Source organism: Onychostoma macrolepis, chromosome 05 (genome assembly GCF_012432095.1).
Source record: "Onychostoma macrolepis isolate SWU-2019 chromosome 05, ASM1243209v1, whole genome shotgun sequence".
NCBI lineage: Eukaryota > Metazoa > Chordata > Actinopteri > Cypriniformes > Cyprinidae > Onychostoma > Onychostoma macrolepis.
This window is the reverse complement of record NC_081159.1, coordinates 24,726,062-24,742,316: the sequence shown is the minus strand read 5'-3', so window position 1 is coordinate 24,742,316 and position 16,255 is coordinate 24,726,062. Positions and strand designations below refer to the sequence as shown.

General features: G+C 37.5%; 2 protein-coding genes across 5 annotated transcripts in view; both read left to right on the top strand.

Moving 5' to 3' along the window:
• Positions 1 to 3,161: 3,161 nt before the first annotated feature.
• vma21 (vacuolar ATPase assembly factor VMA21) lies at positions 3,162 to 4,649 on the top strand. The gene is made up of 3 exons (XM_058777455.1): positions 3,162 to 3,346; positions 3,550 to 3,659; positions 3,805 to 4,649. The coding sequence occupies exons 1-3, from the start codon at positions 3,285 to 3,287 to the stop codon at positions 3,945 to 3,947; spliced, it is 315 nt and encodes a 104-aa protein (XP_058633438.1). The 5' UTR covers positions 3,162 to 3,284; the 3' UTR covers positions 3,948 to 4,649.
• A 6,855-nt stretch (positions 4,650 to 11,504) lies between these two features.
• Positions 11,505 to 16,255, top strand: part of npas2 (neuronal PAS domain protein 2) — a 67,172-nt gene continuing 62,421 nt past the window's right edge. The window contains exon 1 of one of the 4 annotated variants that reach the window (XM_058775792.1): positions 11,505 to 11,811. The gene's annotated coding sequence lies outside the window, so the exon portion shown is untranslated. Of the gene's footprint in view, positions 11,812 to 11,872; positions 12,556 to 12,694; positions 12,713 to 16,255 lie in introns of those variants that run through there. The other 3 variants (XM_058775796.1, XM_058775790.1, XM_058775793.1) reach the window with 3 other exon arrangements.

The window sequence follows — 16,255 nt, the reverse complement described above, 5'->3', positions numbered from 1 at the left end:
ATGACAGCATAAAATACATTTTAATTATTTTGTTAATCAAAATAAATAGAATATGGTGTAAAAATTTGCTGAAATTATCATTTTGAACAAGTATTAACTTGTTACACAAAACGTATTACTACCCACTTGTTAAAAGGATAGTTTACCCAAAAATGAAAATTCTGTCATTTATTACTCACCTTCATGTTGTTCATCTTCAGAACACAAATTCAAATATTTTTGATGAAATCTGAGATTTTTCTGTCGCTGCATAGACAGCAACGCAACTGATGCGTTTTATGGCACAGAAAGGTAGACATGGTTAAAATAGTCCATCAGTGGTTCAGCCGTAATGTTATTAAGCTGAGAATAAATTTTGAGTGCAAAGAAAATGAAAAATACTGACTTTATTCAACAATTTCTTCTCTTCCATTTCAGTACCGTCATGGTACTTTAATTAATGGCGGTGGAGACTGACACAGAACAGAAGAAATTGCTGAATAAATTCGTTGTTTTTGTTTTCTTTGTGCACAAAAAGTATTCTTGTATCTTCATAAAATTAAGGTTAAACTACTAACGTCACATGGACTATTTTAACCATGTGTACCTTTCTGGGCCTTGAACACGTCAGTTGCGTTGCTCTCTATGCTGGGTCAGAAAGTTCTCGATTTCATCAAAAATATCTTAATTTGTGTTCTGAAGATGAATGAAGGTCTTACGGGTTTGGAGCGACATGAGGGTGAGTAATTAATGACAGAATTTTCATTTTTGGGTGAACTATCCCTTTATGGAATACTGTTTACGGGTCCAAGCCTCTACTCAGAGAACACTGTCTGGACTGTACACTACAGTCTCCAGGCTCACAGGCTTGTTGGTATTACTACAGCACACTGTGAGTGTATATTAGCACCATTTGTTGTTTGCTTAGGGATCTTATCATGATTTGGGATGTCAGATTTATGAACTGAATGGCATAAATATTTGTATAAACACGAGGGACCTTTTGCCCCATGCTGGTAAGCTTTGTACTCTGAGCCTTTAGTGTGGGTTAAAGGCCTCCCTCGCCACTTCATACATTTTTATGACTTTTAAATAAAAGTCAAGTGAAGTTAAGTCACATTTATTTATACAGCGCTTTATATTATATAGATTGTTTAAGAGCAGCTTCACATTAATAAACAGGAAAATAACAGTGTTAATGCTATGAAGTTAATCAATTATCAAACAAGTTCAATTTCAGGTGTAAAGCAGCTCTACAGAAGAGTCATGTCATTATTGAGCTCAGTTTAGTTCAGTTGTTTCAATTCAGTTCAGAAACCGTCGATGTTGCAGAGATCATCAATTATGAAACAAGCTACTGTATAAGCAGCTTTATAGAAGGCAACAGTGTCATTATTCAGCTCAGTTCAGTTCAATAACAGTGTCAGTGCATTAAATCAATAAAATGACTGAATATTAATGTGCAAGCCAAAGGTGACAGTGACAAGCAACCAAAACTCCATCATGTACTCCATCTTGGGAGAAACCAGGCTCAGATAGGGGGCCAACTCTCTGGACAAATGAGCAAGCATAGGGCGATTTATGATTCTAGGCTGCATCACAAATCAGGTTTTGTGGGCTGATATTATTCAAAATTGTGCATTCGGCTCCTTCTGCCTGGAGATCAGGATATGCCATGGTGGAATTCGGTGAGAAAAAGAAAAAACAGCCGTCTATTCAGCAACTGGCTTATCTCTCGTCCTTTTAACACTCATCTTGCTTCTTGTTAAAGTCTGCGTTGAGGTCCTAACTGCTCCTATTCATAGCAGGACAACAAACCACTACTATGATTTCTTTTCCCACAAAATGCATTGCACCATCAACAACAACAACAACAAAAACACATTTTCACTAATGTGTGCCTTTAGCCCTGTGGTATCCTATCTACCCTACAGCAGTCCAGGGGCCTATAAGACTGGTATTCTTGTTGAATGAACATTCCTCAACAAATGCCATGGTTGTCAGCCTTTTTTATGTATTTTGTTCGAGCAGACTTGAGCTAACAAACAAAGAAAATAAGACTGCAGACTTTGAGTATATGCTCTTGAGTTCTTATAGAGATTGTCTGAAACCATGGCAACTATCACTGAAAAAGACATTTAGATGTTCTGTGTGTCCTTTGAAAACTCTTTGTAGCTTATATGGATGTTTTGTATATCAGGCTGTGTGTTTCTTAGTAATGGACTCAATTATTATTATTATTTTTGCTGTTATAATAAAGGAAAATAAGACTGAGGCTTCTAATTATTGTTGATCCATCTATAATTAATGTTATATGTTTTTATTTTTGCAACAAGAAATTATTTAAGTGAAATCTTTTTTATATATAACTACTTCATGTTGTGTATTTCTGTACAATCAGAGTGGACATTTCCAATGTTAGTGGTCTGCATGCAATGGTGCTGAAAACTAAACTACATCTTTGTCTTTGTAGTCCTGTCTTTCTTCTGTCGCTATATCTTTCTGATATCAGTCATACTTACACTCTACCCCGATTACTTACCTTCATTTTTCTGCACACACTACACACTCTTGCTCCTATCCTTGAGGAAGATTTATCACTTCTCCAGACACTAAACACGCTGGCTGAAAGGGGCAGATGATGATGACCTGATGCAAGCTTCTCCAGAGCAGTCATTTTCACAGAATGGCTTGAAGTATTAACCCTGATGCTCTAGCAGTGCCATATCCAGCACAGACATAAAGAGCCGTAGACATCAGTGTGTTTTCAAGCTCAGTGGAGTATAAGCATATACGGTCTTTTGAAATCCAGGTCTTCAATTTTAGCAGACCGATTTTATTTATTTTTATTGATATATATTCACTTAAAAGACATTACTTTTTTATTTGCCAAAAACACAATATTAAATTATTAATATTATATATACTGTAAGTTGCCTTATATTAGGAGACTGGGGCTACAAGTTGTCACAAGGGCTATATCCCATAACTTAGTATTGAAGCAAGAGTCTAATTATCTCCAGAAATAGTTAAAAAAAAAAAAAACTTATCTTAAATTAAAATAATTTTGTCTTGATATCATATGTAATACAGTAAAATGTTTGCCATGGTTTCCTCAGTAACTGTGCTGCTGCGCCCCCTAGCGGACATGCGCAAAAACGCGCGCAACACTGCTGTCACGTTCATCCGCATCATGTGACCAAAAACCCGGAAGCGCAAATCATTCAAGATGTCGCAGCACGGAATTACGAGCTATTGAGTTCCCATATCTTTCTTCTTTTTTTGTCCATAATTAAAAATACAAAATGCAAAATTACGATAAAACACCCGTGGACTCCATGCCTCCAACCGCGCCTGATTTCAGAGGGTAAGATATATTATATGATGTGCCTTTTCTGCTCATACTGCATGTGACCTTAAACCAAAATTACAATGACTAAGGGCTATTTTAAATTGAAACAGTCCATTATTTAATATCATTGTTGAATTTCAAATTATTTAAAGCTCATATTTCGACTAGTTTAATTTGTCTAATCTCTCCTTGTCACTTTCTTCCTTGCATTCATTCAGGAATGACGGTTCACTTGTCTCTGTACTCAAGACGCTATTGTTTTTCACTCTTCTGATGATAACTCTACCCATCGGACTGTATTTTACATCAAAGTCTTTTCTCTTTGAAGGTATTGTGCTTCCATAATAAACCAACTTTTTATGTTCTAAAGTAATAATATTTAGTATGTACGTGTTACTGTACAGGTCAGTATATTAAGCCCTTAGGTGCTGATTTGCTTTGGTAATTCATGATTTCTACTTAATTCTTCACAGCCTCTCTGGGATACTCCAGCAATGACAGCTACTTCTATGCCGCCATCGTTGCTGTGTTTGCTGTCCATGTGGTTCTGGCGCTCTTCGTTTATGTTGCATGGAATGAGGGATCACGCCAATGGAGAGAGGGAAAACAGGATTAAGCAAGACTATAAAAACTACAGGGAGAGATGGAAACATGCACAACACTGTCTTATTCATTCCTGAACCAGAGCATCATAATGGAGTGACACCATCTCTCTGTGTGTTTACTTTTCTCCTGAATGTCTCAGCCTATCAGAGAGAAGATGCCTGATTTCTCCTTCATCTCATGAAATGGTTGAGGTCATCTTTGTTGTCAGAAGGTGTTAGATGATAATGTGTGTTTTTGTGCAGGGTTAATACAGGACAGAAGAGAAGACACACTGTTCTCATGAAAGTTCATTGTTCCTGCAGTTTCATTTCAGTCTATCCCATAGATGAATCCGATTCTGAATCAACAGATTTCAAGCAGTTGTATTCAGACCTTAGGCCTTCTGTGTAATTTCAATGTCTTCCCTTTTTTTTTTTTTTACACAAACATGCAGTGATCATGTAGACAGTTGGAACTAGTGTGTGTGTGTGTGTGTGTGTGTGTCTGTGTGATTGTTAAAAAAAAAATCCAAAATTTATAATTTCATGTTGTTTTATTGATCACTTTTTACTGGAAATTCACACTTTTGAAGCCCGAGGAGTATTGTGGTTCTTACTAGACATTTTATCATTTATAAATATTGTTTAAAATGGCAGTTCTGAGTGGGGTAAGAGTTAATATGTTGGCATTATGTGTTTTAGATCAATGTAGCAAATAAATCAACACACCATCTGCCCATTGTTTGTGCCCCTTTTTAGGATAATATAAATAAAATGAATTAATTATCAGAAAATTGATTGTTCTATGCCTCATATATATTTTTACGATTCACATAAATATTTGATCACTCAGAAGAACCAACTATTTTAACGCTGTCTCTTTGATTGGTTAAATGTGAAAACAAAAGCACTCACACTTATACTCAATATAATAATTTTGCATGACTAAATACATGTCCTGTCTTGAAAATCTGGGCCCGTGTTCACAAAACATCTTAAGGATAAAAGTAGCTCATAACTTGCCGATTTAGGAGAAAATCGTAAAAATAATGAGCGTGTCAGTCCTAAATTTTTGCTCCAAGAGTATTTCACAAAGCATTTTAGCACTAAAACTAGCTCCTAAATGTGTGAAACCTAAGTCACTAAGACCAAGCCACAAACTATCCTAAAATGGATGTTGCAAGCAATCTGCCTCAGAATGTAAACTTCTTACAAACATTTATTTGCACACATATGTTTTTACATTTTTTGGTTTTGGAGGTTATCCCAAATCCAAATTTTCCTTCGATTATATCCTTGTTTTCATTAACAAGTTGGGCAAGAAGTAACAGCTGTTTTGTGTCCAGTTTGGTTTTCTTTTACTTTTGCATGTCTTACTATCAGCCATGATTATTCCACTCTGTTAATTAAAAGGCTGTTTATATGCATATCCACTAATTGTTTAAGTTTTAGTGACACTTAGGCTGCATTTTGAAATCTTTATTTGAATATGGCAACATAATACCACACTCTACAACATTTCTATGAATAAATCTCTGACAGAGGCCCCTCCCTCCTGTCAGCCAATCACTGTGTGCATAGTTAGTAAGCAGCATGCTTACATCATCCATAGCAACGAGGTCAGCCCCGCCCTTACTCTTAGCTTAAGACTTCTCTCTATTCCTTAGTAAAAGTTTGTCTCGGCAGCTCTGTGAATAGGTTTTAAGAGAAAACTCTTCGCTAAAAACTTTTACTGCTATTTAGGAGAACTGTTAGTAGTAAGATCAAATGTTTTGTGAATACGAGCCCAGAAGTGGTTGCTACAGCTTTCAAGCTCTGCACATTTGTTATCAAGTGGAAACTCACTGTAATCAGGTTTGACAAGTGAATCAGCCTGAGACTAAGCTAGGGACTGTGATGGAGGGCAGTGAAATCATGATTATTGAGAGGTTTCTGCATTTCTCAGCCTAGTTTAGACAAGAGAACATGACCCCAAGGCAACACAGGAAGATGACTGCATGCAGAAATGTGCCAAAGTTTGCCAAAGAAAGGATGTGTGTATGTTGTTTCAATCAAATGGTCAAATCAAACCCATGGTTGAGACTATGACAAGACCAAGTCTAGAATACTGTTTTGAGAGCTCTACCACACTAATGGGTATTTTAAACTCAATTCCTTAGCATTTTGTAACTAAAGCAATGAACAGTCAAGAAAAATAAGGTCACATTAGTAAAGTTTCAGAATAAAGCAGGCTATATATTTCATATGTTTCATATTATACAAACGAAAAGGGTCTTTGAACCCCTGAGACAGTCTGCATCAAGTTACATCAAATCACTCCCCCAAGAATGCATTTGGGTTTTGATGAGTTCATGAATGGGTTCTGGTCTGGACAGATTCTTACAGTGCTGTTTTTCATCTGGTAATGGAAGGAATGAGGGCTTTTACACACCGACTGCTAAAGCAGACTGAGCCAAAAATGATGATGACTGAGAAACAGACGAAAGGGAAAAGTGAGTTAAATGTCTTCAGGGATGAAGCTGGGCAGGGAAAGCAGGGAAACATCCCTGCGGAAATATTGAGAGCATGTCTGGATGGAAGAGGAAGAGTGGAAAAGGAGAATTAGACGAATTTCCTGGTTTCCCATCCAGCTCTGTCGTTTTCTCTGTCCACTGTTTATATCTCCATTCTATGCCCTCTGTGAGCTGTGCAGCCCAGTTGAGTAACTCTACACTACAGGACTCTACATTGCTGTCAGCAGAACTAGTCTACTTAACTCTAAATAATACAACAATAGAAGTTCATGTTTAAGCAATAAAACATGAGACGCCATGCTATAGTCAAGGCTAAAGAGTGCAGTTAAACAACACATAACCTGCAACCCATTTAACTACGACTATAACAATAAATAACTGGTTGCTTTTCTAAAACATTAGGCCCGTCACGTAATAAAATATACAGGACTCATATTTAATAGATGCTATTTTATTAAGGAATAGCTCACTCAAAAATGTAAATCTGCTGAAAATATTCTCGCCCTCAGGCCATCGGAATAGATTTGGAGTAATTTAGCATTACATCATTTAAATTGGATGCTCTGCAGTAAATGGTTGCCATCAGAATGAGCAATATTATGCAGAGAGGACTTGAATTTTAGCCAGAAACAATGGTTTGAAGTTAAAAATGTATTATGATGGATTTGTTTACAAATATGCAACTTTTCACTTCATAAGATGCTAATTGATGGACTGGATTGGTGTGGATTATTGTGATGTTTTTATCAGCTGTTTGAACTTTTATTCTGACAGCACCCATTCATTGCAGAGCAAGTGGAGAAATGCTGAATTTCTCATCTGTTCTGATGAAGAAACAAACTAATCTATATTTTGGATGTAGAATTTTCATATTATGATGAACTATTTTTTTTAAATAATTCCGATAATATAGTTCCTAACAAACAAAACCTAGCTATGCAACAAAAATAACAATCCACTAGTACATATTTAAAAAAAAAAAAAAAAAAAAGTTATATTTGTATATTAAATATATTTATATATAAAATATATACACACTGTAAAAGGCAGCTGTGGTTGCCGGAATTCTACCGTAAGAAATACGGTAACAACATTTAAGGTTTTAACGTAAATTTACAGTTTAATACCGTCATTTCATTAACTGATATAATGTTAATATACCAACCTACTAAAGTACTGAAATCTGTTTTGTACCTTTGAAATACACTGATAACAACCAAATGCAGGTGGTGATGAGAAAGTCACATGATGAACCAAAGCCCATCACAAGCAGCTTTTAAATAATAACACATATAGAAGGTGCACATTCACACAAACACTAAACACCATCATGGTGAGACTCATTAAACTGAAATCTGCAATAAACATTAATTTAACAATATTAGATGTAACATACAACCCTAATAAACATAACTGATAAAAAAATAAATAAATTTAAAAAAAAACTAAGAAGAAACATAGTTATTTCAAAGAAAAAACATCAAATTCAAACAAAATTTGAAATGCAACACAGGGAATTCTGGGAACGTTAGTTTAATATTTTTCCCTGTAAATTTTACAGGAACTTACCGTTAACCATTTAACAGGTTTTTACTGTAGCATTTTCACAGTTTTCTACCGTTAAAATCACAGTAATTTTTTACAGTGCATGTAAATATTTTCAAAATATGTACAGTATGTGTGTGTATTTATATATGCATAATAAATCTACACAGCACACACACATATATTATGTAAACAAAAACGTTTATTTTGGATGCGATTAATCGTTTGACAGCACTAGAATTATTACTTTTTTGAGTTTTCTGAAAGTGGGGTGGTATAGTTATAGCTCATCAAAGGTAACTGAATGGCTGCCAGTTCAATTCCTACTGATATCACCACTGTGTTGTAAGTGTGGATCAAAGTGTGTGAATAAGCATCTGATATCTAAGGGAGCAGATAAACTGGCCCCATCTTCAGGATCACTTTTCAGACAGGTACAGACATCCAAGTCTTGAACTGCTAGACTAAATGGGACCTACATGGTCTAATCATGTCTTGATAACACAGTAGATGGAGATAGGAGATGGAGAGGTCACAGGTTAATGTTAGTGCAGCAATACTTTGGCACATACAGAAGAGAAAAGGACTGAGGGGAAGTTGGAAGAAAAGAGGCATGACTGAAAAATACAGGTCTTATTGGAAACAACTGCAGCTCCACAGTGGGGGGGCATTACAGATAAATAGGGCAAGGATAGCTGTTATCCAACTGTTCCTCAGACATAGCAGTCCTGACCTGAAATCTACATAGCACACGATAGAACCACTAGCAGTCTGTCTATTTCTGTTTCACTCATTGTGTCTCCTCACTCCTGCCTCCCCAGACACACAGAGATGACGGAGATATTTCATCCATTTGTGCGTCATCATTATAATTATTAATCCAGGTCTGTGTGTACGTATCTATGAGGGTGCATATGTGCTTGAGTTTATGGGTGGGTATGTGTGTGTGTGTGTGCGTATGAATCTTCCCTTATTATTCCCTGTGACTCACTCCCGTCGTGTAAACACACATGCAGAGAGGTGAGAGGATGTTGTATAATCCTCCCCATTTCCTGTGTGCATGTGATTGTGGCTTTCTACAGTTAGACAATGCATGACTTGACTGAGGTCAGAAAAGTCTTGACCATTTCAGACGTAAAGATCTCATCTAAAATAAATAATTGATATATATTGTCATTTTAAATGTATTAAATAATAACACATTTCATATATAAATCAGCTGAATTAAGATGTCCATTAAAGATGGTTAGTGCGATGGGATTTCACTTTTTGGCTGTTGGTCACAGTCACATAATAGATGAAATGCATTTATACAGTATTCACGTAATTCTGCTCATATTTAGTGATTCATGCTAAGTGTGAGACACAGCTGTAGTCGGTTAAGAGTCTCATGGAACAGATCTACTGTAGTGCTGTAATGGGATCTGAAACAAAACCAAAGGCCAGAAACTGGTTCAGACGTCGCCGAATATTTTCGGTCTAAGTATGAGTCCCGTCTCAACCTGCAGAACCAGAATCCTATTCCCCAAGTGGAACACATCCGCTAAGTTGCCATGGACACAATTTGGGCTCTCATCCTGTATTTTGATTGTGCAAAAGTAACTAGGGTGATTCACCGACTAGCGACCATTGCCATGGAGACTGGTTTCTCTCTCATATTATCTTGGAATTCTTAGAGCTATCCCTTCAAGTTCAGTCTGAGAGAAAGAGAAAAGAGAGACGGAAAAAAAGAATAATTATAAATTATTCTAAATTCTCTCATAGAGTAATCCACAGAAGCTAATTTGAGGCATGTAAATACATTTATCTAAACTGTCTGCACAAGAGAAATGTGTATGTGCTCAGCATTCAGTGGTAACTCTGTGTTTTATTTTGATTTATGCACTGTCATTTCTGATCAGTAATGATTTGCTGTTGCTAATGATCTAGTCTAGAACTAGCCATCTTGACTTGCCAGGCTCAGATACTGGACCAGTTATTCATTGAGCTCAGGCTGGTACATTGGCATGAGCCAGCACACTGACTCATTGGGTATTCTGCCAGGGCACTGGGACAGCAATGTGTGCTCTGATCTGTACTTAAACACCAAACACCCTCTCTTTTCTTCACTCTCTCTTTCACGTCCCGAATGTCTCAATTTCCTTGATGTTACAGATAACTAAAAGTTAACCTGTTTTATGCATATGTTTATGTATACCATACAACATTCTGAATGATGCCATAATTAGCACTATTTATAGTACATGTGTATACTGTGTGTAATGAATATATTCTGTATATGTATACTTGCTAGTCGCTAAATGAATGCAGTTTAATTGGTTGACTTTATATTATGTAAAAATTCTATTTTAAAGGATAATACATCTAAAATTACTACAAATTATTACTGAATTTTTTTTTTTTTTTTAAGGTTAGGGTCTTAAAAAGTGAATTACCTTATAATTGACAAAGAAACAAAATGCATATTGAGTGAATAGTTCACCCAAATATGAAAATTTTGTCATCATTTACTCCAAAACGGTATCACTTTCTTTTTCTGCACAACACAAAAGAAGATATTTTGAAAAATGATAACTAAACAGTTTTGGTTAACCAAAACTCTTTGATTACTTACCAACATAAATAAATCTTGACAAAATATCTTAATTTATGTTGCACAAAAAAGAAAGAAAGTCAAACAGGTTTGAAAAGACCTGAGGGTGATGAGAGTATTAATTTTTGGGTGGACTATCCTTAAATAAAACAATCCATGTGGGATTATTCATTTATTTGAAAGGAGAATTTCCAGAACCCCCCTGCGCAAACCATTACATGTATTTGGATTATGTTTAATTATTTTGTACACTGGTGTATTGTGTTTTCTTTTGTTCTGTTAATGTTTACTGCATTCTTTCAATGTTCTCTGTGTTACCCTGTTGGTATTTTGTGTATGTAAGGTAACACTCTGCTGTCTTAAGTTGCTAAAGAGGTTAAGGATGAGGTTAATGGTGAAATTAAGTCATTGTGTGTTATTTTTCCACCATTTTTTATTATCTATACATTTTACATTAGCGGTTTACTGTAAAGGGGCTTTAAAGACATATTGAGAGCAAGTTCTGGCAACCACATCTGCTAGTTACTATATAATTCTACACCTCAAGTCCTATTTGATTGCTTGTGTATGTCCAACTGATAAGTGACAGCCTGCGTTTACAGGTTGCACAACAAGAGTGACTCAGTATGGATCAGCTGTGTGATTTGTGCCTCTGGACTACAGCTGACTGTCCTCGACTGCCGGAGCGAGTTTCATTGACCAAGCACCGCTGCGCGAACCGTCGGCAGATGGCAATCACTGTCTGGCATGACCTAGTTACAGTCCACAGCAGCACGATCCAATTAAACCACCTCCCGCCCGCTGATCTGTGTACAGTTTGAAAGAAAATCTTTCCGCTTCGAAGAATTATGTTTCTTTGTGTTTACGCGCGCAAACGATTGGAATTTTAAGGGTTAAGAAAATGATATGAATGGGGCGAATCTTAATTACGACGAATTAAGCAGTGAATTTCTGGCTGTCACGTTCTTCAACGTGACGCAATTTGCATGTTTTGTGATATGTAGGCTAACAAAATACTGAATGATGACAGTAGGCTACTTTTTAAAGTTTGTTGACGTACTTGGAAAGGGCGTTAGTGGCATACTGTTTCCATGGTTACCACCTCAGACAAACTCAACTAAAGTGAGTGTTAGCCGGAATCTATTTGGAGACCGTTGTAAATATTCGCTCTGACCAAAGTATAATCTAAATAACTTTTATGGTTGCAGAAACGTTTGAAAACACCGTTGACACATATACATATTGGTAAGTTATTATAGCCTAGAAAACATATGCAATCCCAACCCCACCGCTGGCAGTCGTGCTCGCTTAAACTCGTTGGTCCAGATGGGGGTTAGGGGTGACGCAATATTTCAAGGCATCGTTTACAGCCACAAACTAATAAGCTGCGAAATACACCTCATGAAACAATAGTCCTTACATAACATAACTGCCTACAGAACTCCCACGTCATTTGGGAAAATCGAGGGTAACTATGACTTTTTTTTTTTTTTTAAACATCGTTCAGTCTAATGGTATTTATAATAACCTACTAAATCTGTAACCCAGGCTCCCCCCCCCTTTATTTCCACACGAAGAGCTTGCCTCACTGAGACACGGCCTCCTTAATTCTCCGCCGATGACATTCTCTGGCCGCCGTTCAAACCGTTTTGAGAACGGACAGAGAGGCAGAGGGTGTGCGCGCGCGCCGCGTTCCCCTCCGCCGGCTCTGGCGAATCCGGTCCGGCCACGCCCCTTCACTCCTTTTAAGGTGTGACGACGGCTGATGACGTAAAGCGTGAGGTGTGTGCGTTGGAAAATGAACATCAGTGAATGAAAAAAGCGCCCTGGAAGTCACTCATTGCCCACAGAAACGGTGCCGGTTATGTAACCCGATTGCATGTGTATGGCAGGCAAGGAAGGCAAAAAACGCGCTCGGTGTGTCTCGTCGCTGGAGATTCCTAGCAACTTTTCTGTTGAAGTCGGGTTCTCATTGCTGCCTCTGATTAGGTGAGTACAGCCGGTTGTTGCTTGGTTTAGTTTGTGAAATTAGAGCACACAAGAAGTGTGTCATTGTGTTAAAGGCGCCCGGTGCAAGCGCCCATAACGGGTTTACATGGTGCTGTAGACGTTCTGGTCGCGCAGTTAAAGTTGCAAAAGATAGAACGTGAGTGTTTATGTCTTGTTTCATTCGTAGCGAGAAGTAAATTATTTTTTCTTGAAATACATTCTCTGAGATTAAAGCAATTTGTTTCTTAATTGTTAAGGACAGTCTCTGTACTTTGTTCCTGTACTTCTCGTGAAATGACATATTCCGGGAATGTGATTATCTGTAAATTGTCAGGTGGTTGGACGGATTATGGGAGTCTGCATGTATTCATTCATTGGCCGAGTTGACGTCTCTCTGTGTGTTTTTAATGGAGGTCAAGAGGAACAGCAGAGTAAAATCCAACCCTACTCTGTTTTCTTTTAGCTAACTTAAAGCCTCTTATGGACTGAAGTCATAGACAATGCGTTTAACGATGCCGATATGCCTGCTGAGAGTTTGAACGCAATAACCCTCAGAATAAAAGCACTTATGAAAAGATTGCAAGTTATGTAACACATGACTTGAGAATCATGAGCCGGTGGCAGTGACGTCATGCCCTGGATTTCGTTGAGGGGAATAAAAAGTTCACTGCTGACGATGTGTTCGCGGTTACACGTTCAGATTTTTTTTTTCATTCCTCTCACTTGTAATTTTCGCTCTAAAATGACTTTGATCTCGCTTATTGGCTCATTTTATGTGTAGTTAATTTGTTGGTGTTGCTAGTTCTGGACAAAGTTAACAGATGGACGCAAGTTAAACATTATTTGAGATACTGGTGACTTGTTTGATTGTGCTATAAAGGCTTTATCGTTTGTGTAGTTTGTCTATGCCTGGCTTAGCACGAGGGCAGTTGTCAGTCCTCAATCCAGTTTCAGTTTTTTTATTCTGTGGTTGCCTGAATGAAACTCAAATGACATCAAATTAATCTATAAACAAATTGGTTTATGTTTGATAATGTATTGGTGTGAAGGATTCACACTTGAACTGCTTTGTTGCATTGAAAATCATCATGCTAAAATTTCAAATCAGTAACAGTGTTCTCCTCAGCTGTACAGCACTGAAAAGCAACGTAATGCTCAAAAATATGTTTTTAGGCTGTTTTGTTTATAACTAGAAGCTTTTTTTTAATCTCCCACCATTCCTGTTGACGCTAAACGGGAGTTGAGCCTGGTCAGTAAAGGCATGGGGAAACTGGAAGAAGTAGTGAGGCCAGCAGATGGTGCACACCCTGTGCTTTTTGTGGGTCATAATTCCCCTATAAAGACATGGTGACATTTCTGTAAAAAGAATGAGAGAAATGTTTAAATGAAGTCCTGATTCAATGTGGACATACAAATTCCAAGAGAGTTTCTTGAAAGAGGGAAGGGATGTAAACCTGCTGGCCAGAATGCCGCTGGTGTGGGCACCTTATGGCTGTTGATCCAGTTTGATGCTGCACACTGCTGGTGGGTGCTCTGTAAAGTGCTTTGGCTGAGAAAAGTGATATATACAGTGAATGAACAGATCTGACGGGAAAAAGTGCAAGGGGAAATATGGTCACAACACGGGTCAAATTCAAACCTATTTGTCAAAGTATGTACCCATCTAATAATCCAAGAGCTTTTTGAGCAGAGCATTTGGAAAAAGCTGACAGGATAAAACAAGCATGTAGTATATGCTTTAGACAACAAATTCAGATCAATCTTGAACGAGATTATATCAGATATCAAATTAGATTAAAACCTGTGCAGCTGGTTTCAAAACTCTGAAAGATCACCTGCTATTCTTTCCCTCAGTGATGGTCCTCTTACATAATTGTTCCTTTTGTTTACTGTCAAGCCTACAAAGAGCACGAGATGCTATGTTTCATTTAAACCCTACATTGTTATAGCAGACTTTTTTCTTTTTGTCACATGCAAATTTTGATATCTTTTTTCAATATATTGCCTATTCAAAAAGAGCAAAGTAAATCCTGATCCATGTACATTTATTTTAGTGTTTCTTGTGTATTTGATCTGTCTGTAGTGACTGTGTAGGGGTGGGAGATTGAAACAGAGAAATTGTGAATCAGCCTGTGTCATGGTTAATTAAGTTGCCAATTAATTAGCCATGTTAGTAACACGCTGATTATCACCCAATGGTCACTTAATGTATTGAAGCAATATGCTGTTTTGTAACTGTTGCGACGGATATTGAATCAGATTCATGTGTTAAGATGTTTGCTAGTAAATTTAGTGTTGGTCAAGAAAAGAATAGTTGTTTGCAGTCAGTCACATGCTGTCCAAACCGTGCAAATGGACATTTGGCAAAACCCTGGCTGTGTCTGAAATTGCCCCAATACCCTTTATAATGTTAGGGGACAACCATTTGTAGTGGTGTCCGAAACCACAGTTGACATTCAATCCCATAATGCACCTCAAAAACTAGTACACAGTTGATATACACTTAATAGCTAGCCACTAGAAAAAACTCATGCGCTGTGCATCGTGCCAAATAAATTCCACATTTTGTTCACAGCATTTCCAATGCACTCAGTATCCAAATTCGCTCACTTTGTTTATCATTCACTTACTTAGTGGACTATGTTAGTGGTGAATGAGGACATCTTTTTTCAAAACTTCTATTTGTTAGTACTTTCCTGGCTCTTGATCATCCTGAGGTTGCCAGTCATTGATTAGCTCAACGTTACCTCAACAGAATAACGCAGATGCATTTTTGAAGGCTTTAGTGTTTTATATAGCTCTCTTTATCTGTTTCATATGAATGGCTCAGTCAGTCATTCTCTTTCTTCAGTCCTGTTGAGCTGTGTGGGTAGATAGATGTGCCCTGTTCTGCTCTAAATGTTAAATTGTTCTGCATAAAGGCTCTCATTAGTAGAAAATCTCATACAGCGACTCACACAGACAAAAAAAAAAACCTCAGCGGAAACTTGGGGTTGTGGGTGGTGAGGGCATATGACAGGTACACCCCCTCTGGTGTGTGTGTGTGTGTGTGTTAGGTAACAGATGACACAGTGGCCACTGCTGGGCTGTTACGGAGCTATTGCACCGAGGAAACTAGGTTACTGGGGCATGGCCTGCAAGCTTCGCCCTAGCACGCAGGCAAGCATGTCATTGTGACTCGGCAGGCAGAAATGACAGTGAGCCGCTACTGCGCCTGAGTGTGTTAATAGAAGTGCCGGCCCTTTAAGAGCTCTAAGAGCAGTGGTGAATGTTCAAATTCTGTGTCAGATCTACAGCCATGTGAACAGAGCATGAAGCTAAAAAACTGAGTAGACAGATAAAAATGAAAGAGACTCTGCAAAGACAGGCAGAGAATGGGTGAAATGAATGGGAGAGAGAAAGTGAAGAAGAAAAAACATTAGAGAAAACACCCAAATGCCTGACACCATTAAAAAAAGCTGCATTTCAAGCATAAATGTAGGAATTGATTAGCTTGACTCTAATCAAGACAGGGCAGCATTTCATTTATATATATTGAAATTGAGATTTATACATCATCAAATGAAGTCCTTGGCAAAAATTAAGTTTTGATATTTATGGTAGTAAATTTACAAAATATCTTCATGTAACATAATCTTTACTTAATATCCTAATGATTTTTGGTATAAAAGAAAAATCGATCATTTTGACCCATACAGTG